Genomic DNA, 25237 nt, shown 5'->3' on the forward strand with positions numbered 1-25237 from the left:
CAGAAACGATTACATCTTGCTGGGAAAGTGGCCTGTGCTCATAGGAAAACCCACCGTCTTTGGAGACAATCTCCCACATCTTCTCTACTGGTCTTTATTGATCTAAGCTTTTCCTCATGAAAGCATTTAAATGTGTGTTGCTATAGTAATTGTATGTTTTTTCCTTTATAGTTTACTAACCAGTTAGTGCTGCTGTTTTTCATATGCTTATTATTTACTCACTTACGAAATGCTCTTATTTATTTTAATTCTCAGTTTAATATCTTGGTTCTCCTAAGAAGATAATCATATTATCTTACAATAAATATAACTTTTTTCTTCTCTTTTTCAATAATCAAATCTCTTATCTATTGCACTGGTTTAAGACTTCCAGAAGGTGCAGCCTTGTTCTCTTTCGGGTGTATAACTTTTTAAGTACAAGTAAATTCAAGTTATAAACTGCGCATATTTTATCAACACACACATTTCCCAGAGCCAAATTAAGCCACTTACTTTTATGTGTCGATACAATACAAATGAATGGAGAGGCGGGTTCTAATTCCAGATAAATTAAATTCAGGGACAGGGATAATAAAACAAGTTGAGGAAGAAAGTATTGAATCACTAATATGTTTTGGACACTGTCATATTTTCTCCCTGAAATCTATAAACATCTAAAAAGAAATCATAACCGTAAAACATTGTATTGACTCCCTCAAATAGCAAATATCTCTAAATAAATATAAAATATCATAAATCTCAGCAATTTGTCCTTTCTTCCTAAGCTTAACTATTTACACTGGATGTAAACAATAATTTTATGTATATAAACGAGTATTATAATATGGATTTCCAACCCCCTTATACTCACAAGTGGCTGATAGTCATACGGTGGAGCGTAGCTCTCAGTATATGTCGTCAGTGAACACCTAAGAGGGAGAAGTCAGTATTTGAGAAAAGAATGACTTCACAAACAGACATTTAAAAATTGTAGTGGTATATACTTTACATAAAATAAAAACATTTCAAGAAGGACTGGCCCTAATAAAGATTTTAAAACCCACAACTTCTCAGGCTTGTTTATAGTGTTACCTACCCCCAGTAGGGTGGTCTTCCTTCATTACTTCTAATTCAGCATCATTTACTACTACCCTGTGCTAATAATATGCTGCCAGTCCCAAGTCCATGAGCTCAGGTGCATTCCAGACTTTGGGAACTCTTTACCATCCATTTGCTGCCTCTCAAACCTTTTTGATCCTATGCCCATGTTCTCTGGTAGATGACAACTGGCAAGATTAACGGAAGACAGCCAGGAGGACTAAGATAACACAGCTTCCCCAGCCCCCACCCCATTAAACACACAGAACTTCACATAAAATATATCCTACTTCCCCCAAGTGAACAAGCATGGCCAAGCTCAAAAGGGAAACCCTGAAGTGCTAAAAATGAAGAGTGTACTCATTAGAATGGGAAGCAAAAGCTGATGTCCCAAGGATAGGGGCTGGAGTTTGCACTGCATATCAATGGCAGAAGACATGGCCTGGGATGGTTTCACAGACGGCAAAGAGCTAAACTCCTATTCACAGCCAGGAGTCTGTAAAGGCTGTACCTCCATATAACAGGAACCAAAAAACTCCAGTAACCAGTTCAGGGAAACATGCCAGAAAGTTTCTTTCCATTTGAAACTGAGGGTGGGGGTAAAATCATTCTCCCATGAGAAATTAAAGTTCTACTTCTATTCCTGACACTTTAAGACACTAAATGGTCAAAGAATCTCCTCTGAGAATTGCACACCTAAAAATACTGGGTACAAGGAAATTTAAACATTTTAATACATGGCTAAACTAGTGGGAAAGCAAGAGAGTTCAACAAATAAAAGAATTCCAATACAAAAAGGAAGTCCAACTCAGAACAGTTAAAGGGTGCAGGTCTTCACTTGCTGACAATCACTAATTCCTGACAGGCTTTCAGTGTGCGGTTTCCAGAGGAGTAGCATTAGCGTTATCACGTTGTAGTGCAACGCATCACTCACGTGTTTGTGGTGACGCTGGTGTGAACACCCTGCTGCACTGCTGGTCGCATAAAAGAACAGCACAGACAATTGTAGTACATAATATTGATCATGACAACGAGTGACTGTTACTGGTTTGTGTATGAACTATACTACATACTTTACCACTATTTTAAAGTGTGCTCTGTTTGCTAAACTAAAAAGTTTTCTGTAAAACAACATGCCGTGTTAATGCCAGCAGCAGATTCATACTTCTTGTGATTGCATCATTTTCTCTGGTGCCTGATTCAATCTCATTTGATGGGGAGAAAAACTGAGAACATCTGAGACTAGAGGATTTGAATACTGGCCTCAAGAAAGAGGCTTGGGGTATGCAAGACCGCAACGGCAGTCCTCGTAAGGCACTGCTTCTAGGGAAGTTGCAGGTGGGGACAACTGGCAAAGTAAAGAAAAATAAGAAATCAAGCCCAGAAATTAAGGGTCCTAGAACCACCACTCCCCTGCCACACACCCCCACCCCATGCCATTAATGAAATAAAGTTCACTTCACTGTTCTAACAGAAGAGGGCACTCTTGAACTAAGATACGGAGGAAACTGCCCAAACTTCTCATTTTTCCTGCAAAGGATTTATGGTTGCTGCCAGTCCAGGAAAATTAAACATGCTTAAAATGTAACGAAAGGGCAACATTACTTTGAGAAGAAACAATAAATAAGAATCAAAACTAAGTTGATGAAAATGCTCCCCCAAAACATTCCTAGTCAGAGTAGTCCTCTGTCAGCATTTCTGTCCAACGATGTACCAGACATTCTAGCAAATGCAGCAAAACAAGAAAAAGAAGCATAATAATTGGAAGGGGAAAAACAAAATTTTCATCATCCACAGATGATAAAATTGTCTACATTAAAAAATCCAAGAGGATCTTTGAATCATAACAACAGGCAAGTTTCCAGAAGGCTGTTGGATACAAGACCAATACACAAAAACAGTACACCCAAAGTCAGCAGTGAGAAACTAGAATGCATAATTAAAATGGAAAATGCAATGAAATCTCTAAAATGCCTAGAGGAGTACATGTCACAGAAGATTTATATGACATTAATGGGAAAAATATAAAATTTATGGAAGGACATAAAATAACTCCTTTGTTTATATATGGGTGACTCCACCAGTCTATGCTACACATACATACATGTGTGTAGCTACACACACATACACGTGTGTACACATATACATGTATAATTTCTAAGGGGTTTCAGTTTTACATTTGATATGTAAGTACTGCTTAAATTATGATTGAAAACTTCTATTGATCAAAAGACACCATGGATAGTGAGAAGAGAAACCATACACTAGAAGAAGATATCATAAAATTAAACAAAACAAGATTACTGCCCAGAATAAAACATTCTTACAAATCAATAAAAAACAGAATCCCATAGAAAAATGGACAAGGCCTATCAACAGTCAATTCACAGTAGAAGAAACATGGCTAATAAATATTTTAAGATAAATTTTGGCTTAACATTCAGTGTTAAATGCAGTAATTAGTGAAGTGCAAAGTAAAACAACGAGGTACCACTTTATAGCCATTGGTTGGTATAAATTTAAAATGTCTACAACATGTCTAAGGATATGAAAGAATGGTACATTCACACATTACCAGTGTCAGTGTCTTGCAAAATTGAAGGTGCATTTATCTTAATACCCAGAAACTCTATTTCTGAGTCTCAAGAAACCCTTGCATCTATACTCAAGGAAACATGAGTACAGATACTCAGTGCACCCTTATGTGTAACGACGAAATCTGGAAGCCAATCTCCATCAAGAGGGTGGATATATTGGATGGTTATGATAAATATGATAAATCACTTCTCTTAAAAATATAAAGCAAATTTGGTAAAAAATTAACTTCCATTATAACCAGGTAATGAGTAGATAAATGGGTGTTGGAATAGTATAATATTCAAAACCCTTCAAATGGAAATACAATAAAAATATTCCATAATCTTAAGATGTTTGTGTTAATAAATAACAATGAACTTGCTTCCCTACCTTATTCTCATCCAAAGCTATGACTCAAATGATACGATTACGAGTCAAGTCTCAGAGTGTAGCTGTGGGCAGGCCGACCCTGCAAGGTGGCATTGGGCGTCTCTCTACTCAAAGCAGGCAGAGCCCGTTCCCTCCATGCTCAGGCCTCTCCCTCCCCTGTCATCACCTCCCAGCACAGTCTGATACAAGTACTGAAAAATACTTATTGAATGAATGAAGCAAGAAAAATAATTATAAAGAGATAGAGATTTATAATGAGAACTTAAATAGAGGTGGAAATTAAAATATTCAGTTATCTTTTTGAAAAGCAGTGTGGCTTACAAAATGGAAACTTTTATAATACTGAATGACGTTTGGTCAGTTAAACTCCATGTTTGCCTCTCTTCTTTTTAAATCTGAAGAACAGGGCAACAATTTTTAAGTAACATGGTTCATCAAATTTAAAATAAGGTGGTCTTTTCAGAATAACAATATGAAAAATTCAACATAAATCTTCCTCTTCGATATCAGCTTGAGGCTATAATTGACTAAAAAAGTATTAGAACAGAACATGTCTATTAGAAGAGAAACGGCCTTTGGAGAAACTCAGGGAAGTAGAAGGTGAGAGGAATAAGGAGGCGCTGGGTTTAGGCATCGTCCTGAAGAAGAGATGAGCTGGCTCACAAACAGACCTCCCTGGTTCTGGGAGCAGAGATGGTGCACATCACTGTCACTGCTCCTAACCAGTTCGTGGCAGCCAATTATGACTTCGAGTCACTGTCCGGGACCACCAGGAGCAAGCCTGTGCCTCATAGCTCTGCTTACCATTCCATCCCTCCCTGTAGCTGTAGGCCCAAATATCAGCCTCCAGCCCACGGTCAGTCAGGGCTCTCCCGTGGGATTTCTGAGCAGAGACCAATGGAAAAGGGGCGGTCACTCTGCTTTGACGAGAACCGTGTGATGTGACACCCCTGCCCTCAGAGGGAGCAAATGATTCCAGCCATCTCTGAAGAAGCCCAACTCTTCCACACACTTGCCTGGAGTTCCATGTGGTATTCCAGTATTTTTAAAATAAACTCCCCTTTTGGCCCAAGATAATTTGATTGTGTGTCTGTCACAACTGAAACAGCTCTATTATAATCAGGCAATCAGAGTCTGAGGTCATTGATTATTGTAATTATATAACTACCTTTGCTCTGATTCCAAACACTCTGAACATTTTGATTATAGTCTGGCTTCCAATATATATATTTTTCAACCAAGAGAGAATGTTTTTGTTAGGCTGACATGACTGGTGTGCTTGAATATTTTATTTCTCATGACAAATTAACTAATTAGAATGCTGGATTTTCTTGTGAGTTTAAGGATCACAAGTCAATCTTTGTGAGGCAGACAAATTCTGAAGCATGGATAAAAGGGAAGGAAATGTAAAACTGAAGACAAGATTCTGGTAAATTCACCAGGATAATGCCACACTGTGAGGGCACTTGGAAGCTGGACAGCTGACTGTCACCCAGCACCACCCACAATTTGCCACACGTGCCCTCTTTAACCTTCCACGGCTGTAAGGCAGAGAGCAAGTAAAGATGTTTTGTAAGATAAGAAAGGAAAAGAAGTCTGATATGAAGTTATCACTAAAGCCACAGTACGTGTTAAAACACCGACACTTGCACTAACACCAGTGCGAATCTGTAAGATGATGCACTAAAACCCACAGAATCACAGTTCTTAAACTTAGAAGAACTTTACAGATCAATTGTCTCTTTTCTGTTTTCTCCGGAGGTTCAGAAGCAGATGTTTTCTCTACCAGCTTCCCGACAGCTAGAAGAAGGGCATGTGACATCTACTCAGCAAATAAGACGGTCTCCCCTCAGAGTCTGAATCTGTGTACATGATTCAAAGAAGCAGGGAATTAATTTGGAATTAACCGCACTGCTGGCAGCAGTAGAGGCTGCATTCATTATTTAGGAGGAGGACCATTATGTAGCCACATTACTTATTTAGCCACAGAGGGCCATGGAGTCTACCTGACTCTGTGTGGTAGGAGGAAAGGGAAGCTTACAACCACTCTGGGAAATTCTGTCTTATTCTTAACAGCAACCATCATTTAAAAATAAAATCTCATATTGTGCTGAAATGAATATGCCTGTCATTTCCTCCTGCTTCTACCTACTGAACTAAGCCACACACACCAAATCTGATAGTTCTTCCACAGCTGCTGAATGCCGAGCCTGCATTTCAGAAATCGACCTCTAAGAAGCCAGTGGCCAAGAAATAGAGGGGAGACAAGACGCAGGACAATTTGAATCTGCATTTACTCTTGATCCAAGTCAAGGCTTGCTAAGTTCCTTAGCAGTTTGGAAGCAATTCTCCCCTCCCATCAAGAACACAGAACTGTGAACCCAAAGATTCTAGTCTCTGTTTTACCACCAAGTAGTCATAGGGCCTTGAGCAAGTCACTTAAACCCTCTACATTTTAATTCCCCCCGTTAGCAACTGCCCCATAAACATTAAACAATAGATGAATGGATTAATTAATGAGGATTGGATTCCCTGATTACCTATGCTTGGATTTTTTCCTCTATACAATTAAGAATATACCTACCCAAATGACCTTGTATGATTATTAGGAGGAATGGGGTCATGGGTAATACATATGAAAGTACTTCGAAGGATATGGAGCATTAAGCATGAAAGACAATGCACTGCCGTGGTTAAGGACACAGACTCTGCAGTCAGACAGACCAGACATGAGTTTAAAACCCAGCTCTGGTGCTTACTAGCATGTAAGGGTCTTTTGGAAATTTACTTTACCTATCTGAGCCCATTTTCAAGGGAGATAGTTGCAATGGATAGTTGCATCCATTCTCAAAGAATGAGAACTAAATAAGGTACATAAAGCCCTTAACTCAGACACATAGCATGTGTTTAGTAACACTAGAAGAAAAAGCAGTTCTACAATGATACTAGTTAAACAATGGAAGGACATGGTTCTTTTTGCATATTAATTGGATTATTCAAGCTGCAAGGTGGAGAATGGATTGAAAGGGAGGCAGAGCAACTGGTCAGGATACTTATATTAGCAATTGGGTCTGGGTCAGTGACCTCTCTCTTGCTCCAGCATCAAATACCAAGCTATTTTTTGACGTGCTCTTCCTCCCATCTTTACTGCCTCAATGAAGGGTCCCATTAACCCCCAATTGTCTAGGTTAGAAGCCTGGGAATAAATCAACCTTGAGGTTTTTTTACCCTTATAATTAATCAGTCATCAAGTTAATGTCCATTCCTTTCAATATGTCTAAAGTCTGCACCCTTCTCTCCCTCCATACCACCATCACAATCAGGCCTTTGTGATGTCTTGCCTTAATTAGCTCAGCAGTTCTCTGACTGCGGTCTCAGTTGCCTACCACACTGTTTTATGCATTCTCAGCACAAATCTGATCATTTCTGCATCACACTTGAAAAGCTTTCACTGTAGCCCACATGATGAAGTCCAAACTCCTTAACATAGTTTTCAGGCACTGCTTGCTGTCCCCAGCGTCTCTGTCCAACTTTAGCTGTTATCACTGCAAACCTGTGTTTTGTGAACCAGGCATGCCCATCACAGGCCCCATTCCTCCCTTCCTTGCCCTTGTCTTCTGTCTATTGTGTCCTTCCCTTCTGTTGATCTGGCCAACTCCAACTCACACTCCATAACTCGATTTATATATCATTTATATCTTGAAGCACTTGTAACCTTCCAAGTCTGAGTTATGTGCTCTCCTTGCATCCCGTGTTCACCCTAGCATATTGTAGAGTGTCGTTGGCTCATTCAACACCTATTTCAACCTCTCCTCTCCCTTTTATTCTCTACTTAGAAGTTAAAAGCACTTTTGTAGCCCAAAGGCTGTGCCATGTCACAGTCTATTCAATAAATGAAGAATGGAGACCCTAAATAGAGTTTCTCTTTCCCACCTCTTCCTTTCTAGAACAGATTGATTTGGGGAGGCATAGCAACCATTTTGAGACTATGAGGATGAGAGTTATCTAGCAACACTCACAGAGAAGAAAGACAAAAAGACCCTGTATTCTCAATGACATTGTTTAGGTGCCATGCCAGTCTTGAACTCCCTTGTATTTCACGCCAGGTGAACAAATTCCCTAATTATGCAAGTTGTTACTAGTTAGGTATTCTATTACTTTCATCCAAGCATATTCCTGACTAATACATGAGTATTGACTGGTCATTTTTCTCTCTCATATATTAGACAATGCACTACTTCAGGATGGGGGTGTCTTTTGTCTCTATATTCCCAGTATCTAGGTGTTCTTGGCACACAGTAGGCACTCATTAAATGTTTATTTTGAAAGAATGAATTCAGATATGTTGGACACATGTAATACTTTAAGCCTAATAATGTTTAGAAGCCATTTCAAAGAACATAAGGCTTACATGTTAGTGTAATAATTTAACTATGTAAGTGCCCCATATGGAATGAAATTGAATATGGATAGTAGCAAGATTTCTGTAATACTTTAAAATTCTTATTTTTGTGAATCCACCACCATGTCTCAAGATTCATAGATAGTATCATACTATCCACTAGGACCTAATGAAGATTTTAAGTAATTATAAATAATGATATTTTTATGACAACCACATAAACTTTCAATACTATAAAAGAGAAATGCTAGTAATATCATTTCATCATTAATGCACATGGGATAAAAAGAAATGTGAGGATTAAATATAAATTCCACAACTGTAACAGTCTGAAAATCTTTACCACTCACTTGTTTTGTTAGCTCATTAGACCCAAAAATTTGAACTGCTTGTATCCCTGATAGATTAGCAATGACAAATAGGCCATTATATGTAGTCTATTATATAGGCCAAATAATGGTAGAAATAGCCACATAACCATGGTAGTTGGAGACATGAAGGTTGTTTCAACTACCTATTTCTGTAGTTTAAAAAGTTAGTGGCTTAAAATAATTATTATTTTATTATCTGATTGTTCTGTGGGATGACTGGGTTCAGCTGGTTGGTTTTTCTGCTCCATGTAACGTCAGTTGGAGCTACAGGCATCCAGGTGGTCGACTAGACTGGAGTATGTCAGCTCCAGCACATCGTGGATGACTGGTTTGGCCTGTTATCTGGGAGCTCAGCTGGAGCTGTCAAATACAGTGACTTGGTTCTGTATGCTCTCTTCACATGTTTTGGACTGCTCACAGTATGTCAGCTAGGGCCCATGAATCAGAAGGTAGAATCTACCAGTCCCCTTAAAGAAGGACACCCTATATGAAGGAGTAATGCAAAGAGCAACAGCATTCAGGTTGACTCTGAAATTATGTCAGCAACTTGGGCCAACTAGAAAAGCTGTCAGTTACTCATCACTAGCTAAGCCACCTGGTCCTTGGAGCCCAAGTTAGTGATATTACCTCAGGCAAAATTACTGCCTCGAAGAGGAAAGTGTCAAGCCAACGCCAAGGCATGTATTAGGAACCACTAGCCCGGGTTGTTTGAAAAATGGACAATTTGATTCCAGTAATTTCAGAAGAGATAAATAACCTCTCCTCAGTACTTCCTTTATGAGCTTGGGGCTCAAGGTGTGGCCTGCTTAAATGTAGAAGTTATCATCTCCATGTTTACAAAGGAAAGTAATGTTCAAAGTTCTCGTAGTTGGTCTATCATTCAAAGAGGAAGCACAGAAACAGTGGCTAAGACCATGAGCGTTGTCATTACGCTTGTCTCAGTTCAAATACTGGCTCTTTATCACTTACTAGCTATCTGAGTTTTCACATGCTATTTGACTTCTCCGTGCCTTTGTTTTTCCCTCCACACGATGTGGATAATGATGCAACCAACTCATATACTTTTTGTGGGAGTAAATGAGTTAGCATATGTGAAACCCTTAAAATAGTGCCTAGCACATAACAAGCACCGTATAGGCATTTGCTATTATTAGCATTACTCTGAAAGTTATAAGGTACAGAAACCCAAACTCAAACTAGATTAAGGAAAAAACAAAAAACAAAAAATAAGAAATATATCAGCACATACAAAAAGAATGTCATTAGAACTCTTCCTCCACACCTCTGTTTCACTTCATTTACAGGTAGATAATCCCCCAGAAGCAAGATGCTCTCTGTAACTTGCTACCTGGAGCAGGAGAGAGCATCTTGCCCCAAATTCCAATTATTATCCTAGAGTGTTTTCTGATTGGCCAGCCTGGGTCATGTGCCCGACACTTGAATTTGTGGAGAGGTAGGAGTTGGGGGGAAATCTGACCATCCATTATAAGGCTTAACTTGATTACACTGAATGGGGGAAAGGCCTTTGTCCAAAAGAAGAAACCTGGACACACAAAAACAAAAGGTTCTGCAATAAGTAAGACGGGGAATCAAGAACTGAATCCCAGTCTGTCTCGCTCTCATTCCACAGCCTTTTCACCAGACCACTCTCCTCTTCACATTTCCTTAGATGTTACCCTCATCACCGTCATAACTGATCAGTTTTTTAAACTTTTTTTCTTCTGGAAAAATGTTCAACATCTGGGTGGTATTTTACCAAGAGATGACCCACCACACAAGTGACTGAATAGGAAAAAAAAAAAAAAAAGTAAATGCCTTGCACTGAACTTTGAGAAAAAAAACCCACCCAAAACCTCTTATTATTCACTTGCAGTCTCATTCCCTTGAAGAGTGCCAAAGGTTTTACAGATGCTAAATGCACCCACAGGAGGCATAAACTGAAGGTTTAGAATGTGGCCCAAGCTCGCTGCTACTACTGTGAAGTGATCACTCCACACACATATGGATAAGCGCTCTGTGCCAATAATGCAAACTTAACTGCCTGAACTACTTTTTGGCCTCATTTAATTTGTCCATTTATGTGACTGCAGATGCCTTTCTCCTTAGAATCATAAAATTTTAGAGTAGGAAAGGACTTTACAGATCATTTGGTTCAATCCCCTCATTTTCCAGGTGGAAATGACTGAAGCCCAGAGGGGGTGATTAGCCAGTACAAGGGCAGATAGCAGGTTTAGTGCAGGCCCAGGAGTAGAGACCATGTTTTCCCATACCATGCCCTTTCTGAAAAACCACTGGGTCCAAAAAACTACACAGTGGTACAAAACACTGTTACTTTCTTTCTTCTCTAGTCATGTGGATTGCAAGTGTTTGGATGAATTCTGGAAATGACGCATTTATCAGAAAATTTCAACAATATACACTAGTCACTACCACTGAAATTTGGCAATTAAATTTGGTAAAATGACAAGACACATTAGTCTGGGCTGATCTTGTAAGAGGTCTGCCTTTTGTGTCTTTCCACCCTCCGGTAGGACGGCAGTACTCCTGGGCTGCCCTCAGACTGACTCAGACTCCCATGGACCTGCTCACCCGGAACATATTCTCTCCCAGAACGGGCTTTTCCCTTGTCAAAAAACAAACTCATTCTGTGAACCATTATCCCAGGACTGCGCATCTTTAGATAAGCATACATAAATAAGAGCTTCTGAGAAATATGATCTTAAAATTAAATTTACATGTGGACGTGCTCGATATGGTTTTTTTTTGTTATTTTTGTTCTATTGTTTTGGTTTCTAGTTGTTTGTTAAATGGCCACAGTTGCGGTCCAGTCATTATCCTCGGAAAACCTTACTTCTTAGAAGGAATCAGTTACAATTGTCTTGTTCTATGGTCCAACCATAAAATCATTTTATATTAGATAATTACATATTCAGGGGCATAGAGCACAGTTGATGTCTGAGAGGTCCTTGAGTCCCCTTGCCTCTGACCCCTCCTATCACTGGCCAATGCCAATTTCTTGAAAAACTCTCTGATGGAAATGCAACCAACTCTCAGAAGAAATAACAGCTCTAGTTTTAGAAAAGCTCAATTAGCTTTAAACTATATAGATCTCATGTTTAAAGTTGAGTCATTTATATCACTTTTAGTCTCAACCTCACTACTCCCTACAACTAAAAAAAAAATTTCTGTCTGACTTACATGGAAGGAATTATTCACAGAGCTCTTTTGTCTAGGTAAGGTCAAGAGCGGTAAGTCCAGTGGTGTCCAACATTCTAGCTGTTCTGGTTTTCAATATGTTTTGCTGAGATATTTGCTGCAAGTGTAAGGAGGAAGGCATTGTGTCTTCTTCACATTAATTCAAAATAAAGTAAGTAGGCTTTTGGTTAAGTTGTGAGAAAAGAAACAGACTGTCGAATGCTATCACGGCATAATGGATGTTATATAAAAATTAATATAAATGCATCTGACTAATGTCTCTTTAATAACAAAGCTATACCTGTATTCTGATTTTTTTGTTGTTAAGAGGTAACCTGAAGTTTAAATTTACATTATGATTACAGCTTTTCTTTTATAAGATGAAGCACATTATTTTGGTCCATTGAGCAAACTCATTCTTATTCATTGCCATTTAAAGTTGACATTTAACTTCCACAGCTGTACAGTTGGCAAGAAGCAAAAGAATATTTAATATTCAAGAGAGCAGATTCTAAAACACCACACCATTCTATTGTATGGAATGTCCTATAATTAGTGTACATTAACTGAAAGCAAGAACTGCATGTGAAATTAGCAGAGAACGGTGGAAGGTGCTCATGTATTTATTTCCTTGTCAATACTCATTAACCAAATAAAACAAAAAAGTAATTCTAGCAAATCAAACAAAAAGAGAGAATTTTCTAAGAGACCATGTCTTCTAATACATTTACTAGCATGGAATTGAGAACAACTTTTGGTTCCACAGGCCTTGATGCCCTAAATCAAATAAAATGGGAATTAACCACACCCCTTTCCCATTATAATTTGCTATTCATCATCAGAAATAATTTATTCACTCAGAAAATAATTACTGCACACATGCTATGGGTCAGGCTCTCTGTTAGGCACTAGGCATACAGCTGACACAGAGCTGCCCTTCAGAGCAAAAAAAACAAACAAAGATGCAATTAATTGCATCCAAAATGGATAGAATTAGGATAAAAGAAACACACAGTGCTATAAGTACCCAAAGGGACCTACCGTGGCAATGGAGGGTAGCAGTGGGAAGGGAAGCTCCCCTGGAGGAGGTAATATTTCAGATGATGACTTTAGAGTCAAGAATGAATGTGCACCTCGCATCTTGCTTCCTCAAAAAGTTCCACTAAAACCACATTAAAGAGACTTTAAAAAATAACATATCCACAAGAACAGGAAAAACAGGAAAATGGATAATAGAAACAAATTTTGAAAACTCAAGAGATGGACAACTGGTCTCTGACTTAGCAGAAAGCTGAGCCCTAAATCAGCAAAGGAGGTCTGAGGGAGAGCTATCTGAGAAGCAGTTAGAACTCCAGGCCCAACTCCACTCCCCACTGCTGGGTTACTGCCAGTAGGAAGCTAGAAATTTATTCCCTGGAAAGGATAAAGGAGAAAGTCCTTGATGAACAACATGGTTCAGTGACTGTAGATAATGGATTAATATCGATGTCCCAGCCACTGCCCAGATCACTCCGAGAACACAGGCACCAGCCCTTTAACCTTCAGATGGGTGAGGGCTTCCTCTGGGGAGTCTGACCAACCCACAGAAAAGACTAAAACACTGCCACCAGGGCTTCTGAAAAAGAAGAAAAAGGAGGAGGAGGAGGAGGGGGGAGCAGAAGGGGGAGGAGGAAGGAAGAGGAGGAGATGGTCCAAGACTCCATCTAGAGACTTCATCTCTTGCCTTCTCTGCTCCTCCCAGCACCTAGCCTTCTTCTGCTCTACCCCTTTATATTCTTGAGAGCTTCTCAGAGTTTGAATACAGTTATCAAAGTCTACCCCAGGATTCGTTATGCCTTCCCATATCTTTGCTGGAAACCCCAGATTTCAGTGTAAGAAGGCAGCCAGCAGGAAGTTTTTAGCTCATCACCTTGATGGAAGCCAGGAGTCCATCCTCCTCAAGGATCATCCCGGGGCTACCCCTTGTGGACCTTCCAGCCCACTTAGAGGTGCTACAGCAAGCTGTGGGGGATGCAGGCCAGGTTGTCTTTGCTGGAGCCATCAGGGTTAGAACCCACAGGGTTAATAAAATACCTGACCAGAATTACAACAAGTGACTGGGAAATGGGGTGGGACTCCCCAACCCTCCCTTCCTCAGGCAGTCTCTGCAAAATAGCTTAGTTCTAATGTCAGACAGTTTTCAAAGGAAGCCAAAACATTTAAATTGCCAGTGATGACAAACATTCATATCTTCATAATGCACAATTTAACACTCAGAATTCGGTCATGCTTGTAAGTACCTTTATTTCCACATCACTTGTCTCTACATCATTACGGAAATTATGAAAGTGTGCATTCTTTAGAAAAATAAGTGGAAAAGAAATTTCTTTTCTGTAGTGACAAGTCATGCCACCTCTAAAATAAATTAATTTCTTTTATTGGCAAAGTTAGTGGTCTCTTGCTCTATGGTCAATTCTCATTATTCACAGCGATGTTCTGTAAGGTTACCACAAACACTGAATTAGCAAATGCTGAACCACGGCTCCTAGAAGAAATATGGGATTAGATTCTTGAGAGCCTCTGGTTATTATTTTCATCAACCAATCAATACACAACCAGTCTTATGTGCTTCTGTTTAAATACACCTTATTTAATACATATTGTTGATTCATTAACATTGAACTCACTGTCAACAATATTATAACTCATGCCTAAAGGAAGCTTAATATAACACGTGCATATTCTCCACATCGCAGCCTATTGTGCTTAGAAATATTAAATAGCACTTTAGCACTATACTTGGGAGCCATCTCAAACAGCATATTCATCAGTTAAAAAAAAACATTAAAAAAGTCATTAAATAGAACTTGAAAGGGACACTTGCTGAAGTGAGAAGGCAGAGCCTTGCCTTGTTCAACTTGAGCTTGGGAACGTGTGCATTGGGGGGCTCCAGTTTTCCACCTCACTGTGCAAGTTTGTGAAGGACTGCAGCAGCACTGCAAGTATTGACTTGGGGGTGACAAATAGCTTTTTGTGAGTAAGAGAACTTGGAAATATTGAATCCATTCATAACATGGATTGACTATTATTTATTAATGTTATGCATATTGATGAAAAATAAAAACCTCTTGTTAAAGAAAAGAAGTCTGTAAACTGCTATCTAAAGGGCATTTGGTTGACTTTGGTGCCCCCTAGCCCCTTACTCCTGCGAGCAAAACCCCTGAATCGTTAAGAAGCACTATGTGCGATCTGCAGCAGTTTAAGGACGGCTTACATTTTGCGCCGATCTGGTGGGTGTGTAGTGAAGAGAGCGCCAAAGCCTGTCACAGGCAATCCAGTGTCCCTGGAAACAAGAGACCAATTTTTAGAAACATGTCAAACTGACATTTATAAACTATCAAAACCACAGAAAACTAACTTGGAGCTGAATTTTTGTGATAATTGTTTTTTAATATATTTTATTGATTATGCTGTTACAGTTGTCCCATTTTTTTCCTCCCCTTTATTCCCCTCTGCCCTGGACCCCGCCCCCCCCCATCATTCCCTCACCTTAGTTCATGTCCATGGGTCATATAAGTAAGTTCATTGGCTTCTTCATTTCCCATACCATTCTTAACCTCCCCTATCTATTTTGTACCTACCATTCATGCTTCTTATTCCCTGTACCTTTTCCCTTGTTCTTCCCCCCCCCCACTGATAACCCTCCATGTTTATGATGATTATTTTTAAAGGATTTTCATATTTGCAACTCCTATACACTTTGCAAAATAAAATGTGCCCATGTATAAATGAAATTGTCAGCATTTTTTCATTACTTTGAATGCATTCTCCAATAATTACAATATAAGACAAAGTCTATACCACGGGCTTTCGTGGAAAGGCACTGGGCGAGGTTGCAGGGCTACAGGCATGACTAAGAAACAGCTCCTACCCTCAGAAACTGTCTCAGGAAACACACATGCATATAAATAACAAGAATGTAAGTACAACTGTTTTATAGGAAAGTAAGTACTTTCACATAAAATACTCAGAGGGCAAGGAAATGAAAACAATTAATTCTGTTTAATAACAGCTTATCTAATTCTTAATGCACCTCAGGCAGTATTTCTACACACATGTCATACTTCATCTAAACTTCAGAAAAACTCTATGGAGTATAGACTTTCATAATTCCCATTTTATAGCGAACAAACTGAGGATTACAGACACCAAATAACTTTCAAAAATAAACTGTGGAGCTGGGGTTCAAACCTAGATAGTCAGAACCCTAACCAGAAAAAACACGTAAAGAGGAAACGACATTTCAGCTGGACCCGGAATGAGTAGTGCTGATTGGCAAACTGAGGGAAGGGAATTCCAGACGGAAGGAACAGCATCAGCAGGAAGCATGGAAGCTTGAGATGTGTTCCTATAATGTGTAGCTGGCACCACTACCCCCTTCAGTACTTAAATAACTCCTTTCCTGCATGTGTCCATTCTGCAAACAAAGGGAAATATTAAGAGTACCTTTCAATAATCCCAGAGTTCATTGTTTCCTCATTCAACAAAGCCTTGCTTTGTATTTGAGCCAAATTTGTGTTTAAAAAAACTTGTGCCATTTGTTCATGTGTTTCTGAGATCCAAATCTGGGAAAAAATAGAAGTCATACATTAGAAAAATAAATTAATTGTAAAAAGATGGTCCGTTACTAAGACATATTTTTATTGAAGTACATTCTGATTTTAATTGTTGACTCCACTGACATTAAAAGTAAGTGGTATGTCATAGCAGTTAAATATTTTATCATAAATGTGTAAAAATGGCAATTTCTTACTATATTTTGTTGGAAAATAAAAATCAAATTAGTTGTTGCTATGAAATAAAAAGTGATGTATTCAACTAAATATTAATTATATCTGCTTTCTATTTTCTTCCTAAGGTTAATATATTTTAATTTCCCTAAGTAAGGAAGTGTTTGTGGTAATCACTTTGTAAATTGAATAGGATACAATCAGATACAATCAGATACAATCACCATCATCATCACCATCCTCCTCATCATTATCCATTTTCTATCATAGATGATAACTCAATGAATTATCAAGCAATTATTACAATGAGGAATATCTGCAGATCTATAGACATATGCAAAACAATTGCAAATGTATCATGGTGACATCTATGGAATTGTGGGAAGGAAAATACATGATGAAGATTGAGTATTCTCCTATAAAACTCTAGGATATCACAAGTGTGAAGGATCACAGCAGAGAACCAGAACTCACCACCACGGCAAGAACCCATTAGTTTCCCTAAACCTAAAGACTAGGTTCTCCAACACATCCAACAAAACCCCAGATCGCTTTAATTCCATTAGATTTTGTTTTTAAAAGACAGAAACCACTGTTTAGAAATTTGAAGACTTCAACTGCTATCGTAGCTATAGTCATATGCCTCTGGTCTACTTTGGGTCAGTATAATAAGGTTCTGCAATAATTACGAATCTCCCCAACTCAAACCAGTTTTAGCTACAGTCTCTGGTCCTGCTTCCCTGGTCTACGCCATGGCTCTATAAATCCTTGGTTTCTCTCACCATTGTTCCCTAAGACCTCTACCTCCTGAGTCACCAGGCTCTAGCTTTCCAGCTCTGATTTCTCAACCACCCCTCTTCTTAGATCCCCAAGTTCACAAGTCAATGGTAGAGGATACAGTATTGGGACTCATATTTTATACTTTAACAAAAAAGGAGACATACCTTTGGGGAAAAAATTACTAGCCACCATTTTATTTTAAGGTTTAAGTTGGACTCAATAATTTACCCTAGTTATGCTTTGATCATTTTTGGCAGTGAAATACTTCAACAAATCAATCAACACCTTTAAAAATTTATGAAACAAAGATATTGCCAAACATGAAATAATGAGAAGTAAAAGAAAGTAGATGATAGTAGCATTAGTGGAGCTTAAGTTTATTGAGTGTGTATTCTGTGTCAGCCACCACTTGAAGCACTTTGAATGCATTATTTTGTTAAATACTCAAAGCAACCCTCTGAGTATTGTCTATCAATCATGGTCGCAGAAGGAAAAGAACAATCAAGTGGGGAAGTGAGGGGAATTTAATAAAGGATGTGTTTATAAAAGTGTGGCCAGCATTCAGAAAATCAACAGACAAAGTTGAAATGCCATGAGGATAGCAACAGTGGGGAGCCATAAGGTAGGGGCAGTTACTGGAACCCCGAAAGACCTATAGTAAAGAAAGGGCCACTTGAAAGTTTTGGCTTTCAGAACAGACACATGGGGGTCTTAGTCTATAGGGGCTGTTGTTACAAATACTGTAGACTGAGTGGCTTATAAACAACAGAAATTTATTTCTCACAGTTATAGAAGCTGAGAAGTCCAACATCAAGGGGCTGACAGATTCAGTGTCTGGTGAAGGCCATCTTTTCACCATGTCCTCACATGGCAGAAGGGGGTGGGGAGCTCTCTGAGCTTTCTTCCATAATGGCACAAATCCAGTTTATGAGGGCTCCCAGTGACTCACCTCCTAATACCATCACACTGGAAATTAGGATTTCAATATTTAATTTGGGGGGGACCCAAACATTCAGTCTCTATAGCACACAGCCACTGCCAAACCAAGGCTCTGCAGGGAGGAAACCATAGGAACAGATGTCCAAGCTAATTCTCCTTTCACCTCTGATCGCCTGTCAGTGCCTTCTACAGGTGAGTCCCAACAGGAAGCCAGAGAGCAAGGGAGTGCAAGGACACAATCCGTAAAGGTCAGCCTCCTTGGCACAGAGAAGTTGAGAGGGGTGGAGAATGGATCTGGAGGGAGAAAGGAAGAAAACTTGGAATAGTTTATCTTCATTTTAAGGGAAAGCTGAGGTTGAAGGAATTAAGTAATGCCCATGGAAACCATTGAGAAAGTAAAGTTTCACAATTCAAAACTCATGCAGTCTGACTCATTCATTCATTCAACCATCCAGGAACTGCAGACATCCTACTAAGTTCTAGGGCTAGAGTAGTAAACTCCAGAGACTATACTGACTATAGCTTAGTGAGTTGTAGTAAATCATGGGAATAATGGTAATAACAATAGCACATGGCCAGGCACCACTCAAAATGTCTTCACATTAAATATTCATGAAAACTCTACTACTCTCGCATTAACCTGAGGAAATAAAGACATGGATCATTTTAGACTCTTGACCAAAGTTACAACCTAATAAGCAGGGGAACCAAAAATCAAAGAGAAGCCATCTGACTCCACAGCCTACTTTTAACCTCTGTGTTTTCTGCATCATGGGCAAATGTTATCCCCCAACATTAGACTTCCCATCTTCATCAGCAATAGAACCCCAAAATTTTAGCTAGGACCATGGTGTTTCTGACTACGTTTTTCCAGTCTTCCTTATACTTAGATATGACCAGTAACTGAACTGGTTCTGGACAGTGGGGCATGAGTAAGAATAATTTATACAACCTTTTCTGGTTTTAATTTCTGCTGCATGGAATGCAGATATAATGACAGGTTTCCAGCAGCTGTCTTGGGCCCTACCCAAAGGATGGCAGAGAAGAAAGCTGGAAGAAGTGAGTCTCTGATAATATGTGGAGATTCCATACCAGTCCTGGCCTGCTATCCTCCAACTTTTTACATGAAAGAATAAAACCTTATGTGAACAGCAACTGTTAATTCATGGTTTCTGCTGCATGTAGGCAAACCTAATCCTATTCCATCTTCATGTGAAAAATCATTTTTGGTCTAGAAATGTTCACAACCTGACATAAGAGTAGAGAATTTATAAAGCACTTCCATATGTTTAAAAGTCTTTTGGGAGATATATATCTCCCCAAAGATTGGCAATTTGGTATGTGAATAGCTAAATTAACATAGCACAAACTCACAGTATAATCACTAAAATTTCCATTCAATTTGCATAATAAAATCTTACTTGAGTCAAATGGTAATATGAAAAATATCTAATGTGTATACAGGAAATTCACTTTGTAATAGTGTTCTTATTCTTTGTTTTCCTGAGTTTTGATTTTTTTTAGTACTCATTTCTAATCTTCCAAGATGAATTCTTCCCACATGGGCTGCATTTAATGACACTCAGTAGACGTAACTGAGGTGATTGACGCAGGAAACAAGCAGGTCAGTTAGGACTCCCACTGAAATTCCGCATTGGAGGGTAAGCCACCTTTCTGCTGAGGGTGACTTACCTCCCTGGCAACGTCTCTCTTGGCAAAGGTTGTTTTAGACGATCCTCAACTGACATTTCTTTCCTGGGTTTCTTTTGGGTACCCAGAGAGCCATATGCCTTTGACCCATATTGATACGAGCGTGGGTATTTCCCAAATCAACTTTTCCCTTTGATGCCACAGCTTGCTTGAGGAATGAGTCAGACTTCAGTCCACCAAGTTCCCCAGCTTCGGGGAAACACCAATCAAGTCCCTTGTCTAGCATCCTTGAGGCTTTGCTCAAAGGCTTGAATGAATAGGACATACTTACCACCCTTACCCCTTGGGGACAACAGGGGTAGGACTTAGCATGTATACTATCTCCAAATGACTCCAAGTTCCAAATACTCTCAGCCAGGTCTCTTCAACCTTTCTTCTTTTTTTTAATCTTCAAGGTGGATAAGAGACCAAGATGCTAAAAATCAGTTACTACCTAAATGCTTTTCAAGTTCTACATGAGCGTTTAGGCACCTCACTTTGTAACGGAGAAGTTGGCATTCATTTTCTTAGATCTTCAGTCCTAACTGAGGAAGAGTCTTCTTTTACCCTATTAAACAGCACTCCCCTACCAACTGTACCTTTTCGCACCATTGCCAAAAATGTCATTATTACCAAGTAAACACTGAGACCTTATCTTTTAAAAATCATCCAAAAGGCTGTTCTTATTTCTCAGCAGTTTTGCCCTTGGAAATGCTGGCTGTTTCTGTGTCCAGGTGAACGCAGTAGTGCCATAAACAGGTTATTTAAAAGGATCCCAGAGAAATGGAAAGGACCCTCCCCAAAACGATTTTGAACAACGGGGACTCATGAGGTACAATCAGAAAACTAATATCACTGTTTTTCTCCACTGCCTGTTTATGCTAGCCTTTTTGGGATGGTTTATTTCCTGTCCCTAAAAGAAATAAGTCTTAGACAAGTGCCATATTTTTTTTCTTATCACTCTTAGATAACAAAACAGTCTTGTATCAAAAGCAGTCTCAGTTAACTAATTAATATTAGTAATCACTGAGAGCTTTTTAGTTGTCTAGCTGTCTGAGCGAGCGGAGGAGCAGAGCAAGTGAAGAAACAGAAAACCAGCTAAGCCCTCCTGCCCACCTATCTCCCTCTGCAGACTTCTCTGGCCTGGAGCAGACTCTAAATCGAGGAGGGGAAGAGATTTAACTTTAAATGAAATTCACAATTTTGATGAGCTATTTTAATTATTGAAATGTGACCAATAGACTTTTCATTATCCGAGAGTGACCATAACCATGATGGAAACTGTACAAGGTTTTGCCCAGGCGTAGAGAAAACACTAACTCTACCAAGTAGGGTAAACGGACAGTGGAGGCAAGCAATATGGGGGGGTGCATATAGGATTGCACATTTCCATTTGTTCTTGCTTAAGCAAACGAATATACACGAAAAGTTAAATTCCAGTTTCTCGAAAAGTTAAATTAGGGCATGATTATTGATACAGAAAATGAGTTGTAAAGGAGCGATGGGATCAAAATGGTGGACATCTACTTTCATTCCTGCCCCAAATCCTTGGAAGTGACAAAAAAGATATTTGCTAGAATAAACCCATAGCTGCAGCAGAAAACAAGGAAAGTACACTCTGTGGGCCAAAATTCATACAGAATGTCTGAAATTGGAAAGGTGGATTCAATTGTGCTGATAGTGGAAGAGACAATCCAAAACAGTTTCAGGAGAGAAGGCTGGAACAGCCACCTCAACTCCGGGCTCAGAGAATATGGAGAGAGGAAGCATGAGGGGGCCCTGACTCAACAGTCCACTATCCCCAGACATCTTCCTTTCTCCTGATTTAAGTCACTCTTTTACAGTGGCATTCCAATTATTCCATTTACAAAAAGTTCATCTATATGCTTCTTTCAGGTACTTAGATGTGAATACAACAAGCACCCTAAGACTATTCTACTGTGTCAAAGAAATATCTGAACCAATTAAATAAATGATAATTGAATTTCTCATATCTAGTGTAATTACATCCTTTTATATTCCTTATAGGGTCATTAATTTTTATTTTTTTAAAGTTTTCTGAGTTTTAATTTTTTTATTGTTGTTCAGTTACATTTGTCCCCATTTTCCCCACTGCTCTCCCCAGCCCCATCCAACCCCCATTCCAAAGACAATCCCCACCCACTTGTCCTTGTCTAAGGTCCTTTGTACATGTTCACTGACTTGAACTCTCCCCTTCTTTCCCTGTTATCTCCCTCCCCTGCCCCTCTGGTCACTGTCAGTTTGTCCTTTCTCCCCATGTCTCTGGTTCTATTTTAAACACTTGTTTTGTTGATTAGGTCCCACTTATAGGTGAGATCATATGGTATTTGTCTTTCACCATCTGGATTACTTCACTTAGTATAATGTTCTTCAGTTCCATCCATCCTGTTGCAAAGGGTAGGAGCTACTTCTTTCTTTCTGCTGCGTAGTATTCCTTTGAGTAAATGTACCAGTTTTTTTATCCATTCATTTACTGTAAGCACCTAGGCTGTTTCCAGCACTTGGTTATTGTAAATAATGCTGCTATGACAGGGGTGCATAGGTTCTTTTGAATTGATGTTTCAGGATACTGAGGGTATAATCACAGCAGTGGAATTTCTGGATCAAAAAGCAGTTCCATCTTTAGTTTTTTTAGGAAACTCTACACCATTTTCCACAGTGGCTGCACCAGTCTGCATTCCCACCAACAGTGCACTAGGGTTCCCTTTTCGCCACAACCTGTCCAGCACTTGTTGTTTGTTGATTTGTTAATGATGGACATTCTGACAAGTATGAAGTGGTATCTCACTGTGTTTTTAGTTTGCATCTAGGGTTATTAATTTTTAAATGTCATATTTTCATTCACTGAAACAGATCATAGTTGAGGTTTACTTAGCTATTCTTTATTCATAAAATGAACATTAATATACTTTTGTACTATTCATTTGTTTGCCATGTTAAGTCCAAAATGACAGTGATGCTGTTAATACTAATACTAGTCTAATTTGCTAATCAATGTTGTCCTGTTAGTTCCAAAAATGCCTTGGCATTGATTCATTAGCTGTGTAAGAAAAATCTATTTAATAAAATTACTTGCTTTTCTTTGTTCCTTTATGTCTGAAAGGGTCTCACCTTCTGTGACACAGCATCAGATGTGCTCTGTACTTAATTCGCTCGAGTTTACGGGATTCAACATGTACTGCTTCCTTAGAAACAGTCTTGTGATTATGGTTGTGACAGGGCCTGGCGGTGTTGTGAGGATCCTGGTGTGGGAGACTTTACAAATGAACAAACAACGATAAAAGTACTCATGATCATTTTAGTTTGCATGGGGCTTGCTCTGTTATAGCTAAGCAGCAAGCACCAGAACAAACTCCAAATAAAATATCCAAATAAAAGTCATTTAAAATGCTATTTCCTATAATCACTTAGACTAATAAGAAAACTACAGAAGCTGCAGTGGCTTGAATTACTGCTCCCCTGTGAATCTGGATCCCCCATGGACCACTCAGCTTCCTGAAGCCTAAGAACCATTGACATAGGAAATCTGGTAAGCCACCACCGAAACCTGAGTGGATGTTTCCAGATTCCTTCAAGAGATGGTTCTTTTAAGATTCAGCTCAGGAGCTTCATAGGGGCCACCTCCACTTGGAAGCCATGCCTGACCTTCTGATCAACCCATTTCAGTGCAGGGGCCGTCACAGCAACCTCATGTTCTCCTCATCATAGCAGCCGCCACACACTTGGCCACTGTGGTTGTTTGCCCCAATTTCCCCCGTGAGCCTGTGGGTTCCCGACATATATGCACCTTATTTTGCAGTGTGTTTGTTACTCCAGCACTTGGCAAAACAATAGGGCCTCAATACATGTTTATTGGATGTAGTCCTTCCTTCCTTCGTTCTTTCCATCAATCCTTCTTTTATTTCCTTCTTCCCTTCTCTTTCTTCTTTCCTTCCTTCTCTCCTTTCTTTTTCTTTTTTCCTCTCTTCCCCGTCCTTCCCTCCCTCCTTCCTTCTCAGGAGTCAAAAGGTCAGAAGTGCCTATATATTTTTCTTATACATCACAATATCACAATAATCTTATTTGGTTGTCTCTGGGCACTCTCTGGTATTGGCGGATGTTCAAAGCTGACTTTCTTTGGGTGTTCTAGTAGATGTTGAGATCCTTTTGGGAACACTCAGTGGGATGTTCCAAGACACAGGATGCCACTGGCTGGACTTAAATGTCCTGCTTTAGCCTCTGTGAATCCAGCCAATTCCTCCCCCCCAGCCTCCCCCAATCCCTACGTGAGGTACTCTTAGGCAGGCTCTAAAATGGCTCATGTCGTATTTCTCTTTCACATGGCCCTTCCTCTGACCCCAAAAGCCCCATTTGGCCCTGAGCACGTACTTATCCTTGTCCCACCAATGATGTATATGTAGCTAGTTCACACCTTTCTGCTCTACTGCTTCAAATTGACCCTACCAGCCTCATATCTGTAACTTTACCGGGCACCCGAGGGGTATGCAGATGAGACGGCACACCTTTCCTAAAACCCTGCCTCTACTCTCAAACTTCTGGTTTCCTAGATTTTAATCCTCTCATATTCTGCATGTGAGCAGTGGCCTATGGGCACAATCTTCTTTGAGGATCTCATCTCAGTGGCCTAATATTTCGCTTTGGTACATGAGACCATGGTTTTGTACTTGAACTTTTGGAGTCTCAACCAAAATGTAGACAAAGAGAGTCTCATCTTAAATCTCTCTGCGAAAAGGCAATGCTCACATTAGCCCTAGCAGCAGCATTTAAGGGCAAGGAAACCTTCAATCAGCTAAACAGAAATGCTGGTACACAAAAGAAGCAACCACTCAGCAGCAATCTTGCAAAAAACCAAAAATGCTAACAAGGCATTCAGGAGGAGAAACAGATGGGAATAGGGCTAACTACCACATGCATCGACATAATTTGGGAAACAGGACAGAGGTTAGAGCTAAGATGTAAGAAATCAAAGCCCCACGACATATGCAGAAAGATGTATACAATACCCAAGCCAGAGCAAAAATTCATAA

At 39.5% G+C, this 25237-nt stretch overlaps 1 protein-coding gene across 6 annotated transcripts in view; it reads right to left on the reverse strand.

Moving 5' to 3' along the window:
* The window catches only part of CFAP95 (cilia and flagella associated protein 95), a 104812-nt gene that overhangs the window by 13322 nt on the left and 66253 nt on the right, over positions 1 to 25237 (reverse strand). For all 6 annotated transcript variants that reach the window (XM_045190772.2, XM_045190778.3, XM_045190782.1 and 3 more), the window contains 3 exons: positions 16498 to 16616; positions 15266 to 15334; positions 851 to 908 (listed from right to left, as the gene is read on the reverse strand). In XM_045190772.2, coding sequence (XP_045046707.2) covers positions 851 to 908; positions 15266 to 15334; positions 16498 to 16616 — 246 coding nt within the window. The remainder of the gene's footprint in view (positions 1 to 850; positions 909 to 15265; positions 15335 to 16497; positions 16617 to 25237) is intronic.

This window comes from Desmodus rotundus, chromosome 1, assembly GCF_022682495.2.
Source record: "Desmodus rotundus isolate HL8 chromosome 1, HLdesRot8A.1, whole genome shotgun sequence".
In the NCBI taxonomy this organism is placed as follows: domain Eukaryota; kingdom Metazoa; phylum Chordata; class Mammalia; order Chiroptera; family Phyllostomidae; genus Desmodus; species Desmodus rotundus.